The following is a 24,477-nucleotide window of genomic DNA, read 5'->3' as shown; positions in this document are numbered from 1 at the left end:
GTTAGTAACAGCCCCTCCTCCGGTTAGTAACAGCCCCTCCTCCGGTTAGTAACAGCCCCTCCTCCGGTTAGTAACAGCCCCTCCTCCGGTTAGTAACGACCCCTCCTCCGGTTAGTAACGACCCCTCCTCTGGTTAGTAACGACCCCTCCTCTGGTTAGTAACAGCCCCTCCTCCTCCGGTTAGTAACAACCCCTCCTCTGGTTAGTAACAACCCCTCCTCTGGTTAGTAACAGCCCCTCCTCCTCTGGTTAGTAACAGCCCCTCCTCCTCTGGTTAGTAACAGCCCCTCCTCCTCTGGTTAGTAACAGCCCCTCCTCCTCTGGTTAGTAACAGCCCCTCCTCCTCTGGTTAGTAACAACCCCTCCTCCTCTGGTTAGTAACAACCCCTCCTCCTCTGGTTAGTAACAACCCCTCCTCCTCTGGTTAGTAACAACCCCTCCTCCTCTGGTTAGTAACAACCCCTCCTCCTCTGGTTAGTAACAACCCCTCCTCCTCTGGTTAGTAACAACCCCTCATCCTCTGGTTAGTAACAACCCCTCATCCTCTGGTTAGTAACAACCCCTCATCCTCTGGTTAGTAACAACCCCTCATCCTCTGGTTAGTAACAACCCCTCATCCTCTGGTTAGTAACAACCCCTCATCCTCTGGTTAGTAACAGCCCCTCATCCTCTGGTTAGTAACAGCCCCTCCTCCGGTTAGTAACAGCCCCTCCTCTGGTTAGTAACAACCCCTCCTCTGGTTAGTAACAACCCCTCCTCTGGTTAGTAACAGCCCCTCCTCTGGTTAGTAACAGCCCCTCCTCTGGTTAGTAACAGCCCCTCCTCTGGTTAGTAACAGCCCCTCCTCTGGTTAGTAACAGCCCCTCCTTCGGTTAGTAACAGCCCCTCCTTCGGTTAGTAACAACCCCTCCTCTGGTTAGTAACAACCCCCTCTGGTTAGTAACAGCCCCTCCTCTGGTTAGTAACAACCCCTCCTCCTCTGGTTAGTAACAACCCCTCCTCCTCTGGTTAGTAACAACCCCTCCTCCTCTGGTTAGTAACAACCCCTCCTCCTCTGGTTAGTAACAACCCCTCCTCTGGTTAGTAACGACCCCTCCTCTGGTTAGTAACAGCCCCTCCTCCTCCGGTTAGTAACAACCCCTCCTCTGGTTAGTAACGACCCCTCCTCTGGTTAGTAACAGCCCCTCCTCCTCTGGTTAGTAACAGCCCCTCCTCCTCTGGTTAGTAACAGCCCCTCCTCCTCTGGTTAGTAACAGCCCCTCCTCCTCTGGTTAGTAACAACCCCTCCTCCTCTGGTTAGTAACAACCCCTCCTCCTCTGGTTAGTAACAACCCCTCCTCCTCTGGTTAGTAACAACCCCTCCTCCTCTGGTTAGTAACAACCCCTCCTCCTCTGGTTAGTAACAACCCCTCCTCCTCTGGTTAGTAACAACCCCTCCTCCTCTGGTTAGTAACAACCCCTCCTCCTCTGGTTAGTAACAACCCCTCCTCCTCTGGTTAGTAACAACCCTCCTCCTCTGGTTAGTAACAACCCCTCCTCCTCTGGTTAGTAACAACCCCTCCTCCTCTGGTTAGTAACAACCCCTCCTCCTCTGGTTAGTAACAACCCCTCCTCCTCTGGTTAGTAACAACCCCTCCTCCTCTGGTTAGTAACAACCCCTCCTCCTCTGGTTAGTAACAACCCCTCATCCTCTGGTTAGTAACAACCCCTCATCCTCTGGTTAGTAACAACCCCTCATCCTCTGGTTAGTAACAACCCCTCATCCTCTGGTTAGTAACAACCCCTCATCCTCTGGTTAGTAACAGCCCCTCATCCTCTGGTTAGTAACAGCCCCTCATCCTCTGGTTAGTAACAGCCCCTCCTCCGGTTAGTAACAGCCCCTCCTCTGGTTAGTAACAGCCCCTCCTCTGGTTAGTAACAACCCCTCCTCTGGTTAGTAACAGCCCCTCCTCTGGTTAGTAACAGCCCCTCCTCTGGTTAGTAACAGCCCCTCCTCTGGTTAGTAACAGCCCCTCCTCTGGTTAGTAACAGCCCCTCCTCTGGTTAGTAACAGCCCCTCCTCTGGTTAGTAACAGCCCCTCCTCTGGTTAGTAACAGCCCCTCCTCTGGTTAGTAACAACCCCTCCTCTGGTTAGTAACAACCCCCCCTCTGGTTAGTAACAGCCCCTCCTCTGGTTAGTAACAACCCCTCCTCCTCCGGTTAGTAACAACCCCTCCTCCTCTGGTTAGTAACAACCCCTCCTCCTCTGGTTAGTAACAACCCCTCCTCCTCTGGTTAGTAACAACCCCTCCTCCTCTGGTTAGTAACAACCCCTCCTCCTCTGTTTAGTAACAACCCCTCCTCCTCTGGTTAGTAACAACCCCTCCTCCTCTGTTTAGTAACAATCCCTCCTCTGGTGAGTAACAGCCCCTCCTCTGGTTAGTAACAACCCCTCCTCCTCTGGTTAGTAAACGACCCCTCCTCTTGTTAGTAACAACCCCTCATCCTCTGGTTAGTAACAACCCCTCATCCTCTGGTTAGTAACAGCCCCTCATCCTCTGGTTAGTAACAGCCCCTCCTCCGGTTAGTAACAGCCCCTCCTCTGGTTAGTAACAACCCTTCCTCTGGTTAGTAACAACCCCTCCTCTGGTTAGTAACAGCCCCTCCTCTGGTTAGTAACAGCCCCTCCTCTGGTTAGTAACAGCCCCTCCTCTGGTTAGTAACAGCCCCTCCTCTGGTTAGTAACAGCCCCTCCTCTGGTTAGTAACAGCCCCTCCTTCGGTTAGTAACAGCCCCTCCTTCGGTTAGTAACAGCCCCTCCTTCGGTTAGTAACAACCCCTCCTCTGGTTAGTAACAACCCCCCTCTGGTTAGTAACAGCCCCTCCTCTGGTTAGTAACAACCCCTCCTCCTCTGGTTAGTAACAACCCCTCCTCCTCTGGTTAGTAACAACCCCTCTCCTCTGGTTAGTAACAACCCCTCCTCCTCTGGTTAGTAACAACCCCTCCTCCTCTGGTTAGTAACAACCCCTCCTCCTCTGGTTAGTAACAACCCCTCCTCCTCTGGTTAGTAACAACCCCTCATCCTCTGGTTAGTAACAACCCCTCATCCTCTGGTTAGTAACAACCCCTCATCCTCTGGTTAGTAACAACCCCTCATCCTCTGGTTAGTAACAGCCCCTCATCCTCTGGTTAGTAACAGCCCCTCCTCCGGTTAGTAACAGCCCCTCCTCTGGTTAGTAACAACCCTTCCTCTGGTTAGTAACAACCCCTCCTCTGGTTAGTAACAGCCCCTCCTCTGGTTAGTAACAGCCCCTCCTCTGGTTAGTAACAGCCCCTCCTCTGGTTAGTAACAGCCCCTCCTCTGGTTAGTAACAGCCCCTCCTTCGGTTAGTAACAGCCCCTCCTTCGGTTAGTAACAGCCCCTCCTTCGGTTAGTAACAACCCCTCCTCTGGTTAGTAACAACCCCCCTCTGGTTAGTAACAGCCCCTCCTCTGGTTAGTAACAGCCCCTCCTCTGGTTAGTAACAACCCCTCCTCCTCTGGTTAGTAACAACCCCTCCTCCTCTGGTTAGTAACAACCCCTCCTCCTCTGGTTAGTAACAACCCCTCCTCCTCTGGTTAGTAATGTGACCCCTCCTCCTCTGGTTAATGTGACCCCTCCTCTGGTTAGTAACGACCCCTCCTCTGGTTAGTAACAGCCCCTCCTCCTCCGGTTAGTAACAGCCCCTCCTCCTCCGGTTAGTAACAACCCCTCCTCTGGTTAGTAACAGCCCCTCCTCCTCTGGTTAGTAACAGCCCCTCCTCCTCTGGTTAGTAACAGCCCCTCCTCCTCTGGTTAGTAACAGCCCCTCCTCCTCTGGTTAGTAACAACCCCTCCTCCTCTGGTTAGTAACAACCCCTCCTCCTCTGGTTAGTAACAACCCCTCCTCCTCTGGTTAGTAACAACCCCTCCTCCTCTGGTTAGTAACAACCCCTCCTCCTCTGGTTAGTAACAACCCCTCCTCCTCTGGTTAGTAACAACCCCTCCTCCTCTGGTTAGTAACAACCCCTCCTCCTCTGGTTAGTAACAACCCCTCCTCCTCTGGTTAGTAACAACCCTCCTCCTCTGGTTAGTAACAACCCCTCCTCCTCTGGTTAGTAACAACCCCTCCTCCTCTGGTTAGTAACAACCCCTCATCCTCTGGTTAGTAACAACCCCTCATCCTCTGGTTAGTAACAACCCCTCATCCTCTGGTTAGTAACAACCCCTCATCCTCTGGTTAGTAACAACCCCTCATCCTCTGGTTAGTAACAACCCCTCATCCTCTGGTTAGTAACAGCCCCTCATCCTCTGGTTAGTAACAGCCCCTCATCCTCTGGTTAGTAACAGCCCCTCCTCCGGTTAGTAACAGCCCCTCCTCTGGTTAGTAACAACCCCTCCTCTGGTTAGTAACAACCCCTCCTCTGGTTAGTAACAGCCCCTCCTCTGGTTAGTAACAGCCCCTCCTCTGGTTAGTAACAGTCCCTCCTCTGGTTAGTAACAGCCCCTCCTCTGGTTAGTAACAGCCCCTCCTCTGGTTAGTAACAGCCCCTCCTTCGGTTAGTAACAGCCCCTCCTTCGGTTAGTAACAGCCCCTCCTCTGGTTAGTAACAACCCCTCCTCTGGTTAGTAACAACCCCCTCTGGTTAGTAACAGCCCCTCCTCTGGTTAGTAACAACCCCTCCTCCTCTGGTTAGTAACAACCCCTCCTCCTCTGGTTAGTAACAACCCCTCCTCCTCTGGTTAGTAACAACCCCTCCTCCTCTGGTTAGTAACAACCCCTCCTCCTCTGGTTAGTAACAACCCCTCCTCCTCTGTTTAGTAACAACCCCTCCTCCTCTGGTTAGTAACAACCCCTCCTCCTCTGTTTAGTAACAACCCCTCCTCTGGTGAGTAACAGCCCCTCCTCTGGTTAGTAACAACCCCTCCTCCTCTGGTTAGTATGACCCTCCTCTTGTTAATGTGACCCCTCCTCCTCTGGTTAGTAACGACCCCTCCTCTGTTTAGTAACAACCCCTCCTCCTCTGGTTAGTAACAACCCCTCCTCCTCTGTTTAGTAACAACCCCTCCTCTGGTGAGTAACAGCCCCTCCTCTGGTTAGTAACAACCCCTCCTCCTCTGGTTAGTAACGACCCTCCTCTTGTTAGTAACACGACCCCTCCTCCTCTGGTTAGTAACGACCCCTCCTCCTCTGGTTAGTAACCCATCCCCTCTTCCTCCGGTTAGTAACAGCCCCTCTTCCTCCGGTTAGTAACAACCCCTCCTCTGGTTAGTAACAACCCCTCCTCCTCTGGTTAGTAATAACCCCTCATCCGGTTAGTGCGACCCCTCCTCTGGTTAGTAACAGCCCCTCCTCCTCCCGGTTAGTAACAGCCCCTCCTCCTCCGGTTAGTAACAACCCCTCCTCTGGTTAGTAACAACCCCTCCTCTGGTTAGTAACAACCCCTCCTCTGGTTAGTAACAACCCCTCCTCTGGTTAGTAACAACCCCTCCTCTGGTTAGTAACAACCCCTCCTCTGGTTAGTAACAACCCCTCCTCTGGTTAGTAACAACCCCTCCTCTGGTTAGTAACAACCCCTCCTCTGGTTAGTAACAACCCCTCCTCTGGTTAGTAACAGCCCCTTCTTCGGTTAGTAACAACCCCTCCTCTGGTTAGTAACAACCCCTCCTCCTCTGGTTAGTAACAACCCCTCCTCTGGTTAGTAACAACCCCTCCTCCTCTGGTTAGTAACAACCCCTCCTCCTCTGGTTAGTAACAACCCCTCCTCCTCTGGTTAGTAACAACCCCTCCTCCTCTGGTTAGTAACAACCCCTCCTCCTCTGGTTAGTAACAACCCCTCCTCCTCTGGTTAGTAACAACCCCTCCTCCTCTGGTTAGTAACAACCCCTCCTCCTCTGGTTAGCAACAACCCCTCATCCTCTGGTTAGCAACAACCCCTCATCCTCTGGTTAGCAACAACCCCTCATCCTCTGGTTAGCAACAACCCCTCATCCTCTGGTTAGCAACAACCCCTCATCCTCTGGTTAGTAACAACCCCTCATCCTCTGGTTAGTAACAACCCCTCATCCTCTGGTTAGTAACAACCCCTCATCCGGTTAGTAACAGCCCCTCCTCCGGTTAGTAACAACCCCTCCTCTGGTTAGTAACAACCCCTCCTCTGGTGAGTAACAGCCCCTCCTCTGGTTAGTAACAACCCTCCTCCTCTGGTTAGTAACGACCCCTCCTCTTGTTAGTAACGACCCCTCCTCCTCTGGTTAGTAACGACCCTCCTCCTCTGGTTAGTAACGACCCCTCTTCCTCCGGTTAGTAACAGCCCCTCTTCCTCCGGTTGGCTAACAACCCCTCCTCTGGTTAGTAACAACCCCTCCTCCTCTGGTTAGTAACAACCCTCATCCGGTTAGTAACGACCCCTCCTCTGGTTAGTAACAGCCCCTCCTCTCCGGTTAGTAACAGCCCCTCCTCCTCCGGTTAGTAACAACCCCTCCTCTGGTTAGTAACAACCCCTCCTCTGGTTAGTAACAACCCCTCCTCTGGTTAGTAACAACCCCTCCTCTGGTTAGTAACAACCCCTCCTCTGGTTAGTAACAACCCCTCCTCTGGTTAGTAACAACCCTCCTCTGGTTAGTAACAACCCCTCCTCTGGTTAGTAACAACCCCTCCTCTCTGGTTAGTAACAACCCCTCCTCTGGTTAGTAACAACCCCTCCTCTGGTTAGTAACAACCCCTCCTCTGGTTAGTAACAGCCCCTTCTTCGGTTAGTAACAGCCCCTCCTCTGGTTAGTAACAACCCCTCCTCCTCTGGTTAGTAACAACCCCTCCTCTGGTTAGTAACAACCCCTCCTCTGGTTAGTAACAACCCCTCCTCTGGTTAGTAACAACCCCTCCTCTGGTTAGTAACAACCCCTCCTCTGGTTAGTAACAACCCCTCCTCTGGTTAGTAACAACCCCTCCTCTGGTTAGTAACAACCCCTCCTCTGGTTAGTAACAACCCCTCCTCTGGTTAGTAACAGCCCCTTCTTCGGTTAGTAACAACCCCTCCTCTGGTTAGTAACAACCCCTCCTCCTCTGGTTAGTAACAACCCCCTCCTCCTCTGGTTAGTAACAACCCCTCCTCCTCTGGTTAGTAACAACCCTCCTCCTCTGGTTAGTAACAACCCCTCCTCCTCTGGTTAGTAACAACCCCACCTCCTCTGGTTAGTAACAACCCCTCCTCCTCTGGTTAGTAACAACCCCTCCTCCTCTGGTTAGTAACAACCCCTCCTCCTCTGGTTAGTAACAACCCCTCCTCCTCTGGTTAGCAACAACCCCTCATCCTCTGGTTAGCAACAACCCCTCATCCTCTGGTTAGCAACAACCCCTCATCCTCTGGTTAGCAACAACCCCTCATCCTCTGGTTAGCAACAACCCCTCATCCTCTGTTAGTAACAACCCCTCATCCTCTGGTTAGTAACAACCCCTCATCCTCTGGTTAGTAACAACCCCCTCATCCGGTTAGTAACAGCCCCTCCTCCGGTTAATGTAACAACCCCTCCTCTGGTTAGTAACAACCCCTCCTCTGGTTAGTAACAACCCCTCCTCTGGTTAGTAACAACCCTCCTCTGGTTAGTAACAACCCCTCCTCTGGTTAGTAACAACCCCTCCTCTGGTTAGTAACAACCCCTCCTCTGGTTAGTAACAACCCCTCCTCTGGTTAGTAACAGCCCCTCCTCTGGTTAGTAACAGCCCTCCTTCGGTTAGTAACAACCCCTCCTCTGGTTAGTAACAACCCCTCCTCTGGTTAGTAACAACCCCTCCTCTGGTTAGTAACAACCTCCTCTGGTTAGTAACAACCCCCTCCTCTGGTTAGTAACAACCCCTCCTCCTCTGGTTAGTAACAACCCTCCTCCTCTGGTTAGTAACAACCCCTCCTCCTCTGGTTAGTAACAACCCCTCCTCCTCTGGTTAGTAACAACCCCTCCTCCTCTGGTTAGTAACAACCCCTCATCCTCTGGTTAGTAACAACCCCCATCCTCTGGTTAGTAACAGCCCCTCATCCTCTGGTTAGTAACAGCCCCTCATCCTCTGGTTAGTAACAGCCCCTCATCCTCTGGTTAGTAACAACCCCTCCTCCTCTGGTTAGTAACAACCCCTCCTCTGGTTAGTAACAACCCCTCCTCTGGTTAGTAACAACCCCTCCTCCGGTTAGTAACAACCCCTCCTCCGGTTAGTAACAACCCCTCCTCCGGTTAGTAACAACCCCTCCTCTGGTTAGTAACAGCCCCTCCTCTGGTTAGTAACAGCCCCTCCTCCGGTTAGTAACAACCCCTCCTCTGGTTAGTAACAACCCCCCCTCTGGTTAGTAACAACCCCTCCTCTGGTTAGTAACAACCCCCCTCCTCTGGTTAGTAACAACCCCTCCTCCTCTGGTTAGTAACAACCCCTCCTCCTCTGGTTAGTAACAACCCCTCCTCCTCTGGTTAGTAACAACCCCTCCTCCTCTGGTTAGTAACAACCCTCATCCTCTGGTTAGTAACAACCCCTCATCCTCTGGTTAGTAACAACCCCTCATCCTCTGGTTAGTAACAGCCCCTCATCCTCTGGTTAGTAACAGCCCCTCATCCTCTGGTTAGTAACAGCCCTCCTCCTCTGGTTAGTAACAGCCCCTCCTCCTCTGGTTAGTAACAACCCCCTCCTCTGGTTAGTAACAGCCCCTCCTCTGGTTAGTAACAGCCCCTCCTCTGGTTAGTAACAGCCCCTCCTTCGGTTAGTAACAGCCCCTCCTCTGGTTAGTAACAACCCCTCTGTTTAGTAACAACCCCCCTCTGGTTAGTAACAGCCCCTCCTCTGGTTAGTAACAACCCCTCCTCCTCTGGTTAGTAACAACCCCTCCTCCTCTGGTTAGTAACAACCCCTCATCCTCTGGTTAGTAACAACCCCTCCTCCTCTGGTTAGTAACAACCCCTCCTCCTCTGGTTAGTAACAACCCCTCCTCCTCTGGTTAGTAACAACCCCTCCTCCTCTGGTTAGTAACAACCCCTCCTCCGGTTAGTAACAAGAAGAAGAAGAATCAGATGGTAAGATGGTAGTGTTGTGTGTTTCATCAGATGGTAAGATGGTAGTGTTGTTGTGTGTTTAATCAGATGGTAAGATGGTAGTGTTGTTGTGTGTTTCATCAGATGGTAAGATGGTAGTGTTGTTGTGTGTTTCATCAGATGGTAAGATGGTAGTGTTGTTGTGTGTTTCATCAGATGGTAAGATGGTAGTGTTGTTGTGTGTTTCATCAGATGGTAAGATGGTAGTGTTGTTGTGTGTTTCATCAGATGGTAAGATGGTAGTGTTGTTGTGTGTTTAATCAGATGGTAAGATGGTAGTGTTGTTGTGTGTTTCATCAGATGGTAAGATGGTAGTGTTGTTGTGTGTTCAATCAGATGGTAAGATGGTAGTGTTGTTCTCTGTCACCCAGGTGTTGATGTTTGCTGAGAAAGAAAGCAGACGTGGACGCCATTCATGAATATCTCCTCCTGCTAAAAGGAGTGGAGGCTGTGGCTATCCACGGAGGAAAAGGTAAGATCACTAACCCCCTTAGTTTTCCTACCTCAACCACCCTGCCCTTAACATGTGCCCTAGTGCTGAAAGGGAGTGGAGGAAATTGTAAGTAAAACCCTTCTCTTCCTGCTGGGACTACCTAAATAGGGGTGCTATTTCATTCCCACTCTGCTATGTGTTTCAAGACCAGGAGCGTACCAAGGCCATCAAGGCCTTTTAACTTCTTCTTTCATTTAGCGTTAGCATTTAGCATTTAGCGTTAGCATCACCAGGCAACACCTGCTGGGACTACCTAAATAGGGCTATTTCATTCCCACTCTGTGTTTCCAGACCAGGAGGCGTACCAAGGCCATCAAGGCCTTTAACTTCTTCTTTCATTTAGCGTTAGCATTTAGCATTAGCATTTAGCGTTAGCATCACCAGGCAACACCTGCTGGGACTACCTAAATAGGGCTATTTCATTCCCACTATGATATGTGTTTCCAGACCAGGAGGAGCGTACCAAGGCCATCAAGGCCTTTTAACTTCTTCTTTCATTTAGCATTTAGCGTTAGCATTTAGCATTAGCATTTAGCGTTAGCATCACCAGGCAACACCTGCTGGGACTACCTAAATAGGGCTATTTCATTCCCACTCTGCTATGTGTTTCCAGACCAGGAGGAGCGTACCAAAGCCATCGAGGCTTTTAAGGAAGGGAAGAAGGATGTGTTGGTGGCTACTGATGTCGCGTCTAAAGGTCTGGACTTCCCTGCTATACAGCACGTGGTCAACTATGATATGCCAGAGGAGATAGAGAACTATGGTAAGACTTTACATCTCAATTAATCAACTGGGTTTTTTTTTTTTACATTACATTTTGGTCATTTAGCAGAACAATCTTATCCAGAGCAAATTTACAGTCAGAAATCAATCAATCAATATGATTTGATCAAAGCCCCTTTTCATCAGCAGTTACCACAATGTGCTGGAGAGTAACCTGGCCTAGAGAGAGAGTAACCTGGCCTAGAGAGAGAGTAACCTGGCCTAGAGAGAGAGTAACCTGGCCTAGAGAGAGAGTAACCTGGCCTAGAGAGAGAGTAACCTGGCCTAGAGAGAGAGTAACCTGGCCTAGAGAGAGAGTAACCTGGCCTAGAGAGAGAGTAACCTGGCCTAGAGGGAGAGTAACCTGGCCTAGAGAGAGAGTAACCTGGCCTAGAGGGAGAATAACCTGGCCTAGAGGAGAGTAACCTGGCCTAGAGAGAGAGTAACCTGGCATAGGGGAGAATAACCTGGCCTAGAGGGAGTAACCTGGCCTGGAGAGAGTAACCTGGCCTAGAGAGAGAGTAGCCTGGCCTGGGGAGAATAACCTGGCCTAGAGATAATAACCTGGCCTAGAGAGAGAGAGTAACCTGGCCCTGGGGAGAGTAACCTGGCCTAGAGGAGAGTAACCTGGCCTGAGGGAGAGTAACCTGGCCTGAGGGAGTAGCCTGGCCTGGGGAGAGTAAACTGGCCTGACCTAGAGGGAGAGTAACCTGGCCTAGAGGCAGAGTAACCTGGCCTAGAGGCAGAGTAACCTGGCCTAGAGAGAGTAACCTGGCCTGACCTAGAGGAAAGTAACCTGGCCTAGAGAGAGTAACCTGGCCTGACCTAGAGGGAGAGTAACCTGGCCTAGAGAGAGTAACCTGGCCTGACCTAGAGGCAGAGTAACCTGGCCTAGAGGAAGAGTAACCTGGCCTGGGAAGGTAACCTGGCCTAGAGAGAGAGTAACCTGGCCTAGAGAGAGAGTAACCTGGCCTAGAGGCAGAGTAACCTGGCCTAGAGAGAGAGTAACCTGGCCTAGAGAGAGAGTAACCTGGCCTAGAGAGAGAGTAACCTGGCCTAGAGGCAGAGTAACCTGACCTAGAGGGAGAGAAACCTGGCCTAGAGGGAGAGTAACCTGGCCTAGAGGCAGAGTACATGTTACCCTGTTTCTTCTCATGATAATCTGCTCATATCTCCCCTCAAGTGCACGTTATTGGTACCCCTAAATCTCATGTATTCCCTCTCTATAATCAGACTCATCCACCGACTGACTGAAAAAACAGTGTGTTGTTGTGTGTTCTAGTCCACAGGATTGGTCGAACCGGTCGATCAGGGAAGACTGGGATCGCCACCACTTTCATCAACAAAGGCTGTGGTAAGAAACAAGCCACCACCTGATTCCTCAACATTTAGCCATCATGTTGGTTTCTGTTGCATGTTCTGGGGTCTGTATCCATGTATCATGTTCTGGGGTCTGTATCCATGAACCATGTTCTGGGGTCTGTATCCATGAACCATGTTCTGGGGTCTGTATCCATGAACCATGTTCTGGGGTCTGTATCCATGTATCATGTTCTGGGGTCTGTATCCATGAACCATGTTCTGGGGTCTGTATCCATGGCTGTTGAACCATGTTCTGGGGTCTGTATCCATGAACCATGTTCTGGGGTCTGTATCCATGAACCATGTTCTGGGGTCTGTATCCATGAACCATGTTCTGGGGTCTGTATCCATGAACCATGTTCTGGGGTCTGTATCCATGAACCATGTTCTGGGGTCTGTATCCATGAACCATGTTCTGGGGTCTGTATCCATGTACCATGTTCTGGGGTCTGTATCCATGAACCATGTTCTGGGGTCTGTATCCATGTACCATGTTCTGGGGTCTGTATCCATGTACCATGTTCTGGGGTCTGTATCCATGTACCATGTTCTGGGGTCTGTATCCATGAACCATGTTCTGGGGTCTGTATCCATGTACCATGTTCTGGGGTCTGTATCCATGGCTGTTGAACCATGTTCTGGGGTCTGTATCCATGAACCATGTTCTGGGGTCTGTATCCATGAACCATGTTCTGGGGTCTGTATCCATGAACCATGTTCTGGGGTCTGTATCCATGAACCATGTTCTGGGGTCTGTATCCATGAACCATGTTCTGGGGTCTGTATCCATGTACCATGTTCTGGGGTCTGTATCCATGAACCATGTTCTGGGGTCTGTATCCATGTACCATGTTCTGGGGTCTGTATCCATGTACCATGTTCTGGGGTCTGTATCCATGTACCATGTTCTGGGGTCTGTATCCATGAACCATGTTCTGGGGTCTGTATCCATGTACCATGTTCTGGGGTCTGTATCCATGTACCATGTTCTGGGGTCTGTATCCATGTACCATGTTCTGGGGTCTGTATCCATGAATCATGTTCTGGGGTCTGTATCCATGAACCATGTTCTGGGGTCTGTATCCATGTACCATGTTCTGGGGTCTGTATCCATGGCTGTTGAACCATGTTCTGGGGTCTGTATCCATGAATCATGTTCTGGGGTTCTGTATCCATGAACCATGTTCTGGGGTCTGTATCCATGAACCATGTTCTGGGGTCTGTATCCATGGCTGTTGAACCATGTTCTGGGGTCTGTATCCATGAACCATGTTCTGGGGTCTGTATCCATGAACCATGTTCTGGGGTCTGTATCCATGAACCATGTTCTGGGGTCTGTATCCATGTACCATGTTCTGGGGTCTGTATCCATGAACCATGTTCTGGGGTCTGTATCCATGTACCATGTTCTGGGGTCTGTATCCATGTACCATGTTCTGGGGTCTGTATCCATGTACCATGTTCTGGGGTCTGTATCCATGAATCATGTTCTGGGGTCTGTATCCATGAACCATGTTCTGGGGTCTGTATCCATGTACCATGTTCTGGGGTCTGTATCCATGGCTGTTGAACCATGTTCTGGGGTCTGTATCCATGAATCATGTTCTGGGGTCTGTATCCATGAACCATGTTCTGGGGTCTGTATCCATGAACCATGTTCTGGGGTCTGTATCCATGGCTGTTGAACCATGTTCTGGGGTCTGTATCCATGAACCATGTTCTGGGGTCTGTATCCATGAACCATGTTCTGGGGTCTGTATCCATGAACCATGTTCTGGGGTCTGTATCCATGGCTGTTGAACCATGTTCTGGGGTCTGTATCCATGAATCATGTTCTGGGGTCTGTATCCATTAATCATGTTCTGGGGTCTGTATCCATGTACCATGTTCTGGGGTCTGTATCCATGTACCATGTTCTGGGGTCTGTATCCATGTACCATGTTCTGGGGTCTGTATCCATGAACCATGTTCTGGGGTCTGTATCCATGTACCATGTTCTGGGGTCTGTATCCATGAACCATGTTCTGGGGTCTGTATCCATGGCTGTTGAACCATGTTCTGGGGTCTGTATCCATGAACCATGTTCTGGGGTCTGTATCCATGTACCATGTTCTGGGGTCTGTATCCATGTACCATGTTCTGGGGTCTGTATCCATGAACCATGTTCTGGGGTCTGTATCCATGAACCATGTTCTGGGGTCTGTATCCATGAACCATGTTCTGGGGTCTGTATCCATGTACCATGTTCTGGGTCTGTATCCATGAACCATGTTCTGGGGTCTGTATCCATGAACCATGTTCTGGGGTCTGTATCCATGTACCATGTTCTGGGGTCTGTATCCATGAACCATGTTCTGGGGTCTGTATCCATGAACCATGTTCTGGGGTCTGTATCCATGAACCATGTTCTGGGGTCTGTATCCATGTACCATGTTCTGGGGTCTGTATCCATGTACCATGTTCTGGGGTCTGTATCCATGTACCATGTTCTGGGGTCTGTATCCATGAACCATGTTCTGGGGTCTGTATCCATGTACCATGTTCTGGGGTCTGTATCCATGTACCATGTTCTGGGGTCTGTATCCATGTACCATGTTCTGGGGTCTGTATCCATGTACCATGTTCTGGGGTCTGTATCCATGAACCATGTTCTGGGGTCTATATCCATGTATCATGTTCTGGGGTCTGTATCCATGTATCATGTTCTGGGGTCTGTATCCATGAATCATGTTCTGGGGTCTGTATCCATGAACCATGTTCTGGGGTCTGTATCCATGAACCATGTTCTGGGGTCTGTATCCATGAACCATGTTCTGGGGTCTGTATCCATGTATCATGTTCTGGGGTCTGTATCCATGTATCATATTCTGGGGTCTGTATCCATGAACCATGTTCTGGGGTCTGTATCCATGAACCATGTTCTGGGGTCTGTATCCATGTATCATGTTCTGGGGTCTGTATCCATGTATCATGTTCTGGGGTCTGTATCCATGTACCATGTTCTGGGGTCTGTATCCATGTACCATGTTCTGGGGTCTGTGTCCATGTACCATGTTCTGGGGTCTTGTCCATGAACCATGTTCTGGGGTCTATCCATGAACCATGTTCTGGGGTCTGTATCCATGTACCATGTTCTGGGGTCTGTATCCATGAACCATGTTCTGGGGTCTGTATCCATTAATCATGTTCTGGGGTCTGTATCCATGTACCATGTTCTGGGGTCTGTATCCATGTACACCATGTTCTGGGGTCTGTATCCATGTACCATGTTCTGGGGTCTGTATCCATGAACCATGTTCTGGGGTCTGTATCCATGTACCATGTTCTGGGGTCTGTATCCATGAACCATGTTCTGGGGTCTGTATCCATGTATCATGTTCTGGGGTCTGTATCCATGAATCATGTTCTGGGGTCTGCATCCATGAACCATGTTCTGGGGTCTGTATCCATGTACCATGTTCTGGGGTCTGTATCCATGAACCATGTTCTGGGTCTGTATCCAAGGAACCATGTTCTGGGGTCTCTATCCATGAACCATGTTCTGGGGTCTGTATCCATGAACCATGTTCTGGGGTCTGTATCCATGAACCCATGTTCTGGGGTCTGTATCCATGAACCATGTTCTGGGGTCTGTATCCATGAACCATGCTGGGTCTGTATCCATGTACCATGTTCTGGGGTCTGTATCCATGAACCATGTTCTGGGGTCTGTATCCATGAACCATGTTCTGGGGTCTGTATCCATGAACCATGTTCTGGGGTCTGTATCCATGTACCATGTTCTGGGGTCTGTATCCATGAACCATGTTCTGGGGTCTGTATCCATGTACCATGTTCTGGGGGTCTGTATCCATGTACCATGTTCTGGGGGTCTGTATCCATGTATCATGTTCTGGGGTCTGTATCCATGTATCATGTTCTGGGGTCTGTATCCATGAACCATGTTCTGGGGTCTGTATCCATGAACCATGTTCTGGGGTCTGTATCCATGGCTGTTGAACCATGTTCTGGGGTCTGTATCCATGTACCATGTTCTGGGGTCTGTATCCATGAACCATGTTCTGGGGTCTGTATCCATGAACCATGTTCTGGGGTCTGTATCCATGTACCATGTTCTGGGGTCTGTATCCATGAACCATGTTCTGGGGTCTGTATCCATGAACCATGTTCTGGGGTCTGTATCCATGTACCGTGTTCTGGGGGTCTGTATTCATGAACCATGTTCTGGGGGTCTGTATCCATGGCTGTTGAACCATGTTCTGGGGTCTGTATCCATGTATCATGTTCTGGGGTCTGTATCCATGTATCATATTCTGGGGTCTGTATCCATGAACCATGTTCTGGGGTCTGTATCCATGTATCATGTTCTGGGGGTCTGTATCCATGTACCATGTTCTGGGGTCTGTATCCATGTACCATGTTCTGGGGTCTGTGTCCATGTACCATGTTCTGGGGTCTGTATCCATGAACCATGTTCTGGGGTCTATCCATGAACCATGTTCTGGGGTCTGTATCCATGTACCATGTTCTGGGGTCTGTATCCATGAACCATGTTCTGGGGTCTGTATCCATTAATCATGTTCTGGGGTCTGTATCCATGTACCATGTTCTGGGTCTGTATCCATGTACCATGTTCTGGGGTCTGTATCCATGTACCATGTTCTGGGGTCTGTATCCATGAACCATGTTCTGGGGTCTGTATCCATGTACCATGTTCTGGGGTCTGTATCCATGAACCATGTTCTGGGAGTCTGTATCCATGTATCATGTTCTGGGGTCTGTATCCATGAATGTTCTGGGGTCTGCATCCATGAACCATGTTCTGGGGTCTGTATCCATGTACCATGTTCTGGGGTCTGTATCCATGAACCATGTTCTGGGGTCTGTATCCATGAACCATGTTCTGGGGTCTGTATCCATGAACCATGTTCTGGGGTCTGTATCCATGAACCATGTTCTGGGGTCTGTATCCATGAACCATGTTCTGGGGTCTGTATCCATGAACCATGTTCTGGGGTCTGTATCCATGAACCATGTTCTGGGGTCTGTATCCATGTACCATGTTCTGGGGTCTGTATCCATGAACCATGTTCTGGGGTCTGTATCCATGAACCATGTTCTGGGGTCTGTATCCATGTACCATGTTCTGGGGTCTGTATCCATGTACCATGTTCTGGGGGTCTGTATCCATGAACCATGTTCTGGGGGTCTGTATCCATGAACCATGTTCTGGGGTCTATATCCATGAACCATGTTCTGGGGTCTGTATCCATGTATCATGTGTTCTGGGGGTCTGTATCCATGAATCATGTTCTGGGGTCTGTATCCATGAACCATGTTCTGGGGTCTGTATCCATGAACCATGTTCTGGGGGTCTGTATCCATGGCTGTTGAACCATGTTCTGGGGTCTGTATCCATGTACCATGTTCTGGGGTCTGTATCCATGAACCATGTTCTGGGGTCTGTATCCATGAACCATGTTCTGGGGTCTGTATCCATGTACCATGTTCTGGGGTCTGTATCCATGAACCATGTTCTGGGGTCTGTATCCATGAACCATGTTCTGGGGTCTGTATCCATGTACCGTGTTCTGGGGTCTGTATTCATGAACCATGTTCTGGGGTCTGTATCCATGGCTGTTGAACCATGTTCTGGGGTCTGTATCCATGTATCATGTTCTGGGGTCTGTATCCATGTATCATATTCTGGGGTCTGTATCCAAGGAACCATGTTCTGGGGTCTGTATCCATGAACCATGTTCTGGGGTCTGTATCCATGTATCATGTCTCTGGGGGTCTGTATCCATGTATCATGTTCTGGGGTCTGTATCCATGTACCATGTTCTGGGGTCTGTATCCATGTACCATGTTCTGGGGTCTGTGTCCATGTACCATGTTCTGGGGTCTGTATCCATGAACCATGTTCTGGGGTCTGTATCCATGAACCATGTTCTGGGGTCTGTATCCATGTACCCATGTTCTGGGGTCTGTATCCATGAAATCCATGTTCTGGGGTCTGTATCCATGAACCATGTTCTGGGGTCTGTATCCATGTACCATGTTCTGGGGTCTGTATTCATGAACCATGTTCTGGGGTCTGTATCCATGGCTGTTGAACCATGTTCTGGGGTCTGTATCCATGTATCATGTTCTGGGGGTCTGTATCCATGTATCATGTTCTGGGGTCTGTATCCATGAACCATGTTCTGGGGTCTGTATCCATGAACCATGTTCTGGGGTCTGTATCCATGTATCATGTTCTGGGGTCTGTATCCATGTATCATGTTCTGGGGTCTGTATCCATGTACCATGTTCTGGGGTCTGTATCCATGTACCATGTTCTGGGGTCTGTGTCCATGTACCATTTTCTGGGGTCTGTATCCATGTACCATGTTCTGGGGTCTGTATCCATGGCTGTTGAACCATGTTATGGGTTCTGTATCCATGAACCATGTTCTGGGGGTCTGTATCCATGTACCATGTTCTGGGGTCTGTATCCATGTACCATGTTCTGGGGTCTGTATTCATGGAACCATGTTCTGGGGTCTGTATCCATGGCTGTTGAACCATGTTCTGGGGTCTGTATCCATGTATCATGTTCTGGGGGTCTGTATCCATGTATCATGTTCTGGGGTCTGTATCCATGAACCATGTTCTGGGGGTCTGTATCCATGAACCATGTTCTGGGGGTCTGTATCCATGAACCATGTTCTGGGGTCCCTGTATCCATGAACCATGTTCTGGGGTCTGTATCCATGTACCATGTTCTGGGGTCTGTATCCATGGCTGTTGAACCATGTTCTGGGGTCTGTATCCATGAACCATGTTCTGGGGTCTGTATCCATGAACCATGTTCTGGGGTCTGTATCCATGTACCATGTTCTGGGGTCTGTATCCATGTACCATGTTCTGGGGTCTGTATCCATGAACCATGTTCTGGGGTCTGTATCCATGGCTGTTGAACCATGTTCTGGGGTCTGTATCCAGAACCATGTTCTGGGGTCTGTATCCATGAACCATGTTCTGGGGTCTGTATCCATGTACCATGTTCTGGGGTCTGTATCCATGTACCATGTTCTGAGGTCTGTATCCATGGCTGTTGAACCATGTTCTGGGGGTCTGTATCCATGAACCATGTTCTGGGGGTCTATCCATGAACCATGTTCTGGGGTCTGTATCCATGTACCATGTTCTGGGGTCTGTATCCATGTACCATGTTCTGGGGTCTGTATCCATGTACCATGTTCTGGGGTCTGTATCCATGGCTGTTGTACCATGTTCTGGGTCTGTATCCATGAACCATGTTCTGGGGTCTGTATCCATGTACCATGTTCTGGGGTCTGTATCCATGAACCATGTTCTGGGGTCTGTATCCATGTACCATGTTCTGGGGTCTGTATCCATGTACCATGTTCTGGGGTCTGTATCCATGTACCATGTTCTGGGGTCTGTATCCATGTACCATGTTCTGGGTCTGTATCCATGTACCATGTTCTGGGGTCTGTATCCATGGCTGTTGAATCAGATGCCCCTTTAAACAGATCTGTAGAGGAAACACCTGTCTAATGCCCTGTGTTGTAATTCCATTAAGATACTTAATTAACAGAATTTTTTTTTTTTTTTAAACACAATAATTTGCAACAGAAAATAAAACTGATGTTTGGATAAGTCCAGGTAGTTCCTCGCTATTGCAGTCCTCTTATTTTGGTTCTTATTGTTCACAACCCTGAAATCCTCCTGTAGATGAGAGTCGGTGCTGATGGATCTGAAGGCCCTGCTGATAGAAGCCAAGCAAAAGGTTCCCCTGTTCTACAGGTCCTACAGACAGGAGACGAGGGCCATGCTGGATATCGGAGGTAACGCGCACTATCCTGGTCTCGTTCTGCTATACTTTCTCTCTTCCTTCCTCTCTCTCTCTCTCTCTCTCTCTCTATATATATATATATATATATATATATATATATATATATATATACACACACACATATATGCAGTTGAAGTCAGAAGTTTACATACACCTAACTAACCCCTACACCCTAACTGCATACACGCTAACTAACCCTACACCCTAACTACATACACGCTAACTAACCCCTACACCTAACTACATACACCCTAACTGCCCCCTACACCCTAACTACATACACCCTAACTAACCCCTACACCCTAACTGCCCCTACACCCTAACTACATACACCCTAACTAACCCCTACACCCTAACTACATACACCCTAACTAACCCCTACACCTAACTAACCCCTACACCCTAACTACATACACGCTAACTAACCCCTACACCCTAACTACATACACCCTAACTACATACACCCTAACTACATACACCCTAACTAACCCCTACACCTAACTACATACACGCTAACTAACCCCTACACCCTAACTACATACACCCTAACTAACCCCTACACCCTAACTACATACACCCTAACTAACCCCTACACCCTAACTACATACACCCTAACTAACCCCTACACCCTAACTACATACACTAACTACATACACGCTAACTAACCCCTACACCCTAACTACATACACCCTAATCTCAACCCCTACACCTTAACTGCATACGCGCGAACCAACCCCTACACCCTAACTACATACACGCTAACTAACCCCTACACCCTAACCAACCCCTACACCCTAACTACATACACCCTAACTAACCCCTACACCCTAACTACATACACGCTAACTAACCTCTACACTAACCACACATACACCCCAACTAACCCCTACACCCCAACTAACCCCTACACCCTAACTAACCCCTACACCCTAACTAACCCCTACACCCTAACTAACCCCTACACGCTAACTAACCCCTTCACCCTAACTAACCCTACACCTAACTAACCCCTGCACCCTACCTAACCCCTACACCCTAACTACATACACGCTAACTAACCCCTACACCCTAACTAACCCTACACCCTAACTAACCCCTACACCCTACAGTTGAAGTCAGAAGTCTACATACACACCTTGCTAAAACATTTAAACTCAGTTTTTCACAATTCCTGACTTTTAATCCTAGTAAAATTCCCTGTTTTAGGTCAGTCTGGATCACCACTTTATTTTAAGAATGTGATGTGTCAGAATAATAGTAGAGAGAAATGATTTATTTCAGCTTTTATTTCTTTCATCACATTCCCAGTGGGTCAGTAGTTTACATACACTCAATTATTATTTGGTAGCATTGCCTTTAAATTGTTTAACTTGGGTCAAACGCTTCGGTATTCTTCACAAGCTTCCCATAATAAGTTGGGTGAATTTTTGGGCCCAATCCTCCTGACAGAGCTGGTGTAACGGAGTCAGGTTTGTAGGCCTCCGCCGCACACGCTTTTCAGTTCTGACCACAAATTTTATATAATTGAATTGTGATGGCCTCCAATACCTTGACTTTGTTGTCCTTAAGCCATTTTGCCACAACTTTGGAAGAATGCTTGGGGTCATGTCCATTTGGAAGACCCATTTGTGACCAAGCTTTAACTTCCCTGACTGATGTCTTGAGATGTTGCTTCAATATATCCACATAATGTTCCTTCCTCATGATGCCATTTATTTGTGAAGTGCACCAGTCCCTCCTGCAGCAAAGCACCCTGACATGATGCTGCCATCCTCGTGCTTCACGGTTGGGATGGTGTTCTTCGCTGCAAGCCTCCCCCTTTTCCTCCAAACATAACGATGGTCATTATGGCCAAACAGTTCTATTTTTGTTTCATCAGACCAGAGGACATTTCTCCAAAAAGTATGATCTTTGTCCCCATGTGCAGTTGCAACCGTAGTCTGGCTTTTTATGGCGGTTTTGGAGCAGTGGCTTCTTCCTTGCTGAGCAGCATTCAGGTTATGTTGATATAGGACTCGTTTTACTGTGGATATAGATACTTTTGTACCTGTTTCCTCCAGCATCTTCACAACGTCCTTTGCTGTTGTTCTGGGATTGATTTGCACTTTTGCACCAAAGTATGTTCATCTCTGGGAGACAGAAGGGAGTCTCCTTCCTGAGTGGTATGACGGCTGCGTGGTCCCATGGTGTTTATACTTGCGTACTATTGTTTGTACAGATGAACGGGTAAACCTTCAGGCGTTTGGAAATTGCTCCCAAGGATGAACCAGACTTGTGGAGGTCTACAATTTTTTGTTCTGAAGTCTTGGCTGATTTCTTTTGATTCTCCCATGATGTCAATCAAAGAGGCACTGAGTTTGAAATACATCCACAGGTACACCTCAATTGACTCAAATCATGTCAATTAACCTATCAGAAGCTTCTAAAGCCATGACATCATTTTCTGGAATTCTTCTCAAGCTGTTTAAAGGCACATTCCACTTCGTGTATGAAAACTTCTGACCCATTGGAATTGTGATACAGTGAATTATAAGGGTAATAATCTGTCTGTAAACAATTGATGGTGAAATGACTTGTGTCATGAACAAAGTAGATGTCCTAACCGACTTACCAAAACAATAGTTTGTTAACAAGAAATGTGTGGGAGTGGTTGAAAACGAGTTTTTAATGACCCCGACCTCAGTGGATGTGAACTTCCCAACTTCAACTGTTTGTGTTTCTCTTTCTGTTCATACATTTCTCTTTCTGTTCATACATTTCTATCGCTACTGCTGCTTCTCTGTCACTCATTTCTCCGTTTCTATTCACTAAGTTACTATTTAAAATGAAAAAGCGTATTGCTTGTAACTATGATTTTAGTAGCCCAGATGTCTGCCATCTCTTGGTTCCTCCGCCATTCTAACCTACCTGCTGTTTTCTTGCTACTGTTCCCCAGGAGAGAGAGAGGCTGTACATTCTGCGGTGGTCTTGGTCATCCGTATCCAGACTGTCCCAAACTGGAAGCCATGCAGACCAAACAGGTCACCAATATCGGACGGAAAGACTACCTGGCACACAGCTCCATGGACTTCTGAATGTACAACACGGGAATACTGTCACCTACTTAATGCTGTGCCTGGTTTGTTTTGCCAGGTACAATGGGGACCAATTGGGATTATCCTAGTGCACGTGGGGCAAGTATTGTTTGACGTAAGATTTGACCCAGCAGGTTGCTGTACATGGCTGTGTGAGACTGACATGGCTGTGTGAGACTGACATGGCTGTGTGAGACTGACATGGCTGTGTGAGACTGACATGGCTGTGTGAGACTGACATGGCTGTGATGGACTTGTTTCCAGATAATTGAGGAAGTAAACATGTATTTGTCTTGTCTCTGGGGTTGATAAGATAAAGACAGAATCGCTCTGTATGTATAAAAGGTTGAACTATTTTTTTTTTGTGCAACTCTCTTTATTTCTCTTTTATCTGTTTTGTATTATAAATGTAATTTTTACATTTCTCTGCAACGTTAATAAATCAATTTTACGATCCACATCAGACTTTCCACTGGAAGTAATTTTTAATGGACGGTGGAACGATTTAGTAATCTCGGACTGTAGCAATATGTGTTGCAATACCACGGCCTTCGATAGAAATTACTCTCAGAAAGGGAAGTGTGAGTGTCTTCCGTAACCACGGTGAACACGATAAGAATTTTTAGATAATTACTAAGAACGAGTTTAATCATGTCAGTACGATCTGTTTTTAATTTATCAAATATATTTACTTGTTTATATAAAAATATTTAAAAAAACATTTTTTAAAAGTCAGATGGAGAGAAAAAGAGTATCTTTCTCTGGTAAATGACGTTTTGTAGAGGGGAAGAAGGGAAGCTCAGACCACTTGCTACTGCTGATCTGTAGGTTCACTATCTGCCTCAGACTGCTGTGTTGACTGGAACACAGCAGGGGGAAGGACTTGACTGTCAGGTTGGTAGTGGTGATGTGACTGTATTAACACAGACTTGGGGAGGGTGCTGAACTCTGAGGCGCTGGTGGTTAACCTAACTAACAGAAATTAGAACGAAGACTACAGATTTTTACTAGAGGATAAATCCTAACTAACAGAAATTAGAACAAAGACTACAGAGTTTTACTAGAGGATAACCTAACAGAAATTAAAACGAAGACTAGAGGATAACCTAACTAACAGAAATTAGAACAAAGACTAGAGGATAACCTAACTAACAGAAATTGGAACAAAGACTACAGGATAACCTAACTAACAGAAATTGGGAATGAAGACTACAGAGTTTTTACTACAGGATAACCTAACTAACAGAAATTAGAACAAAGACTACAGCGTTTTACTAGAGGATAACCTAACAGACTTGAGAGGGACGTAGGCTACACTCGGGTAAAGGTCAAGAACTGTTTGATTCCTCACACAGAGGGGAGAGGATGGAGGTTGTTTTCAAGGAGGGGATGCTCTACGTTAAGGAAACAAGTTTGGAAAGGTGAGTGTTTACGGAGATGCTGTATTATCTGCAGGACTTCGCGATAATAGATGACAGTCTTTCACTAATCTTGGAAGAAATGTTGAAGACTATTCACGTCTGATTACAAATTGTGAGAAGTGATGTCATGGAAGTTTCTTTTCAGCGGCAAGAACGATTGGTGGTGATTGTGCTGTATCCAGATCCTGACAGAAAACGTGGAGGAAGACGTGGATCGTTCTCTACCCACTAGCATTTTCGGCATCGGTCAGGAGTCGAATTCCACGACATCCTTGACGGAGGCCACACATCCACAAGTCCAAATCCACCCAGTGTAGGAGGATTGTTCAACTGTGTGACTGCCTCCAGTGTTACCCTGGCCCCAGAGGAGAGATTCGCTCCAGCACTACCTAACGATAGTATAGTGTTTTTAGTCCAGTACTAGGCTTA

The 24,477-nt window shown here is 48.1% G+C and overlaps 1 protein-coding gene and 1 long non-coding RNA gene across 5 annotated transcripts in view; one reads left to right on the top strand and one right to left on the bottom strand.

Annotated features, from left to right (window-relative positions):
* LOC118381277 (probable ATP-dependent RNA helicase DDX41) overlaps window positions 1-24,477 on the top strand; it is a 127,954-nt gene that overhangs the window by 50,519 nt on the left and 52,958 nt on the right. The window contains 4 exon segments of the mRNA XM_052518004.1: window positions 9,444-9,461; window positions 9,463-9,544; window positions 10,179-10,328; window positions 11,610-11,681. Of these exon segments, the coding sequence (XP_052373964.1) occupies window positions 9,444-9,461; window positions 9,463-9,544; window positions 10,179-10,328; window positions 11,610-11,681 (322 nt within the window).
* Window positions 23,654-24,477, bottom strand: part of LOC127929758 (uncharacterized) — a 54,703-nt gene continuing 53,879 nt past the window's right edge. The window contains exons 5-6 of one of the 4 annotated variants that reach the window (XR_008136067.1): window positions 23,863-23,913; window positions 23,654-23,771 (exon numbers count right to left, since the gene is read on the bottom strand). This is a non-coding gene — a long non-coding RNA (uncharacterized LOC127929758). Of the gene's footprint in view, window positions 23,810-23,853; window positions 23,914-24,477 lie in introns of those variants that run through there. The other 3 variants (XR_008136064.1, XR_008136063.1, XR_008136066.1) reach the window with 3 other exon arrangements.

This window comes from Oncorhynchus keta, chromosome 4 (genome assembly GCF_023373465.1).
Source record: "Oncorhynchus keta strain PuntledgeMale-10-30-2019 chromosome 4, Oket_V2, whole genome shotgun sequence".
NCBI lineage: Eukaryota > Metazoa > Chordata > Actinopteri > Salmoniformes > Salmonidae > Oncorhynchus > Oncorhynchus keta.
Note: the sequence above shows the minus strand (reverse complement) of the source record. Positions and strands in the feature narration are given on the sequence as shown.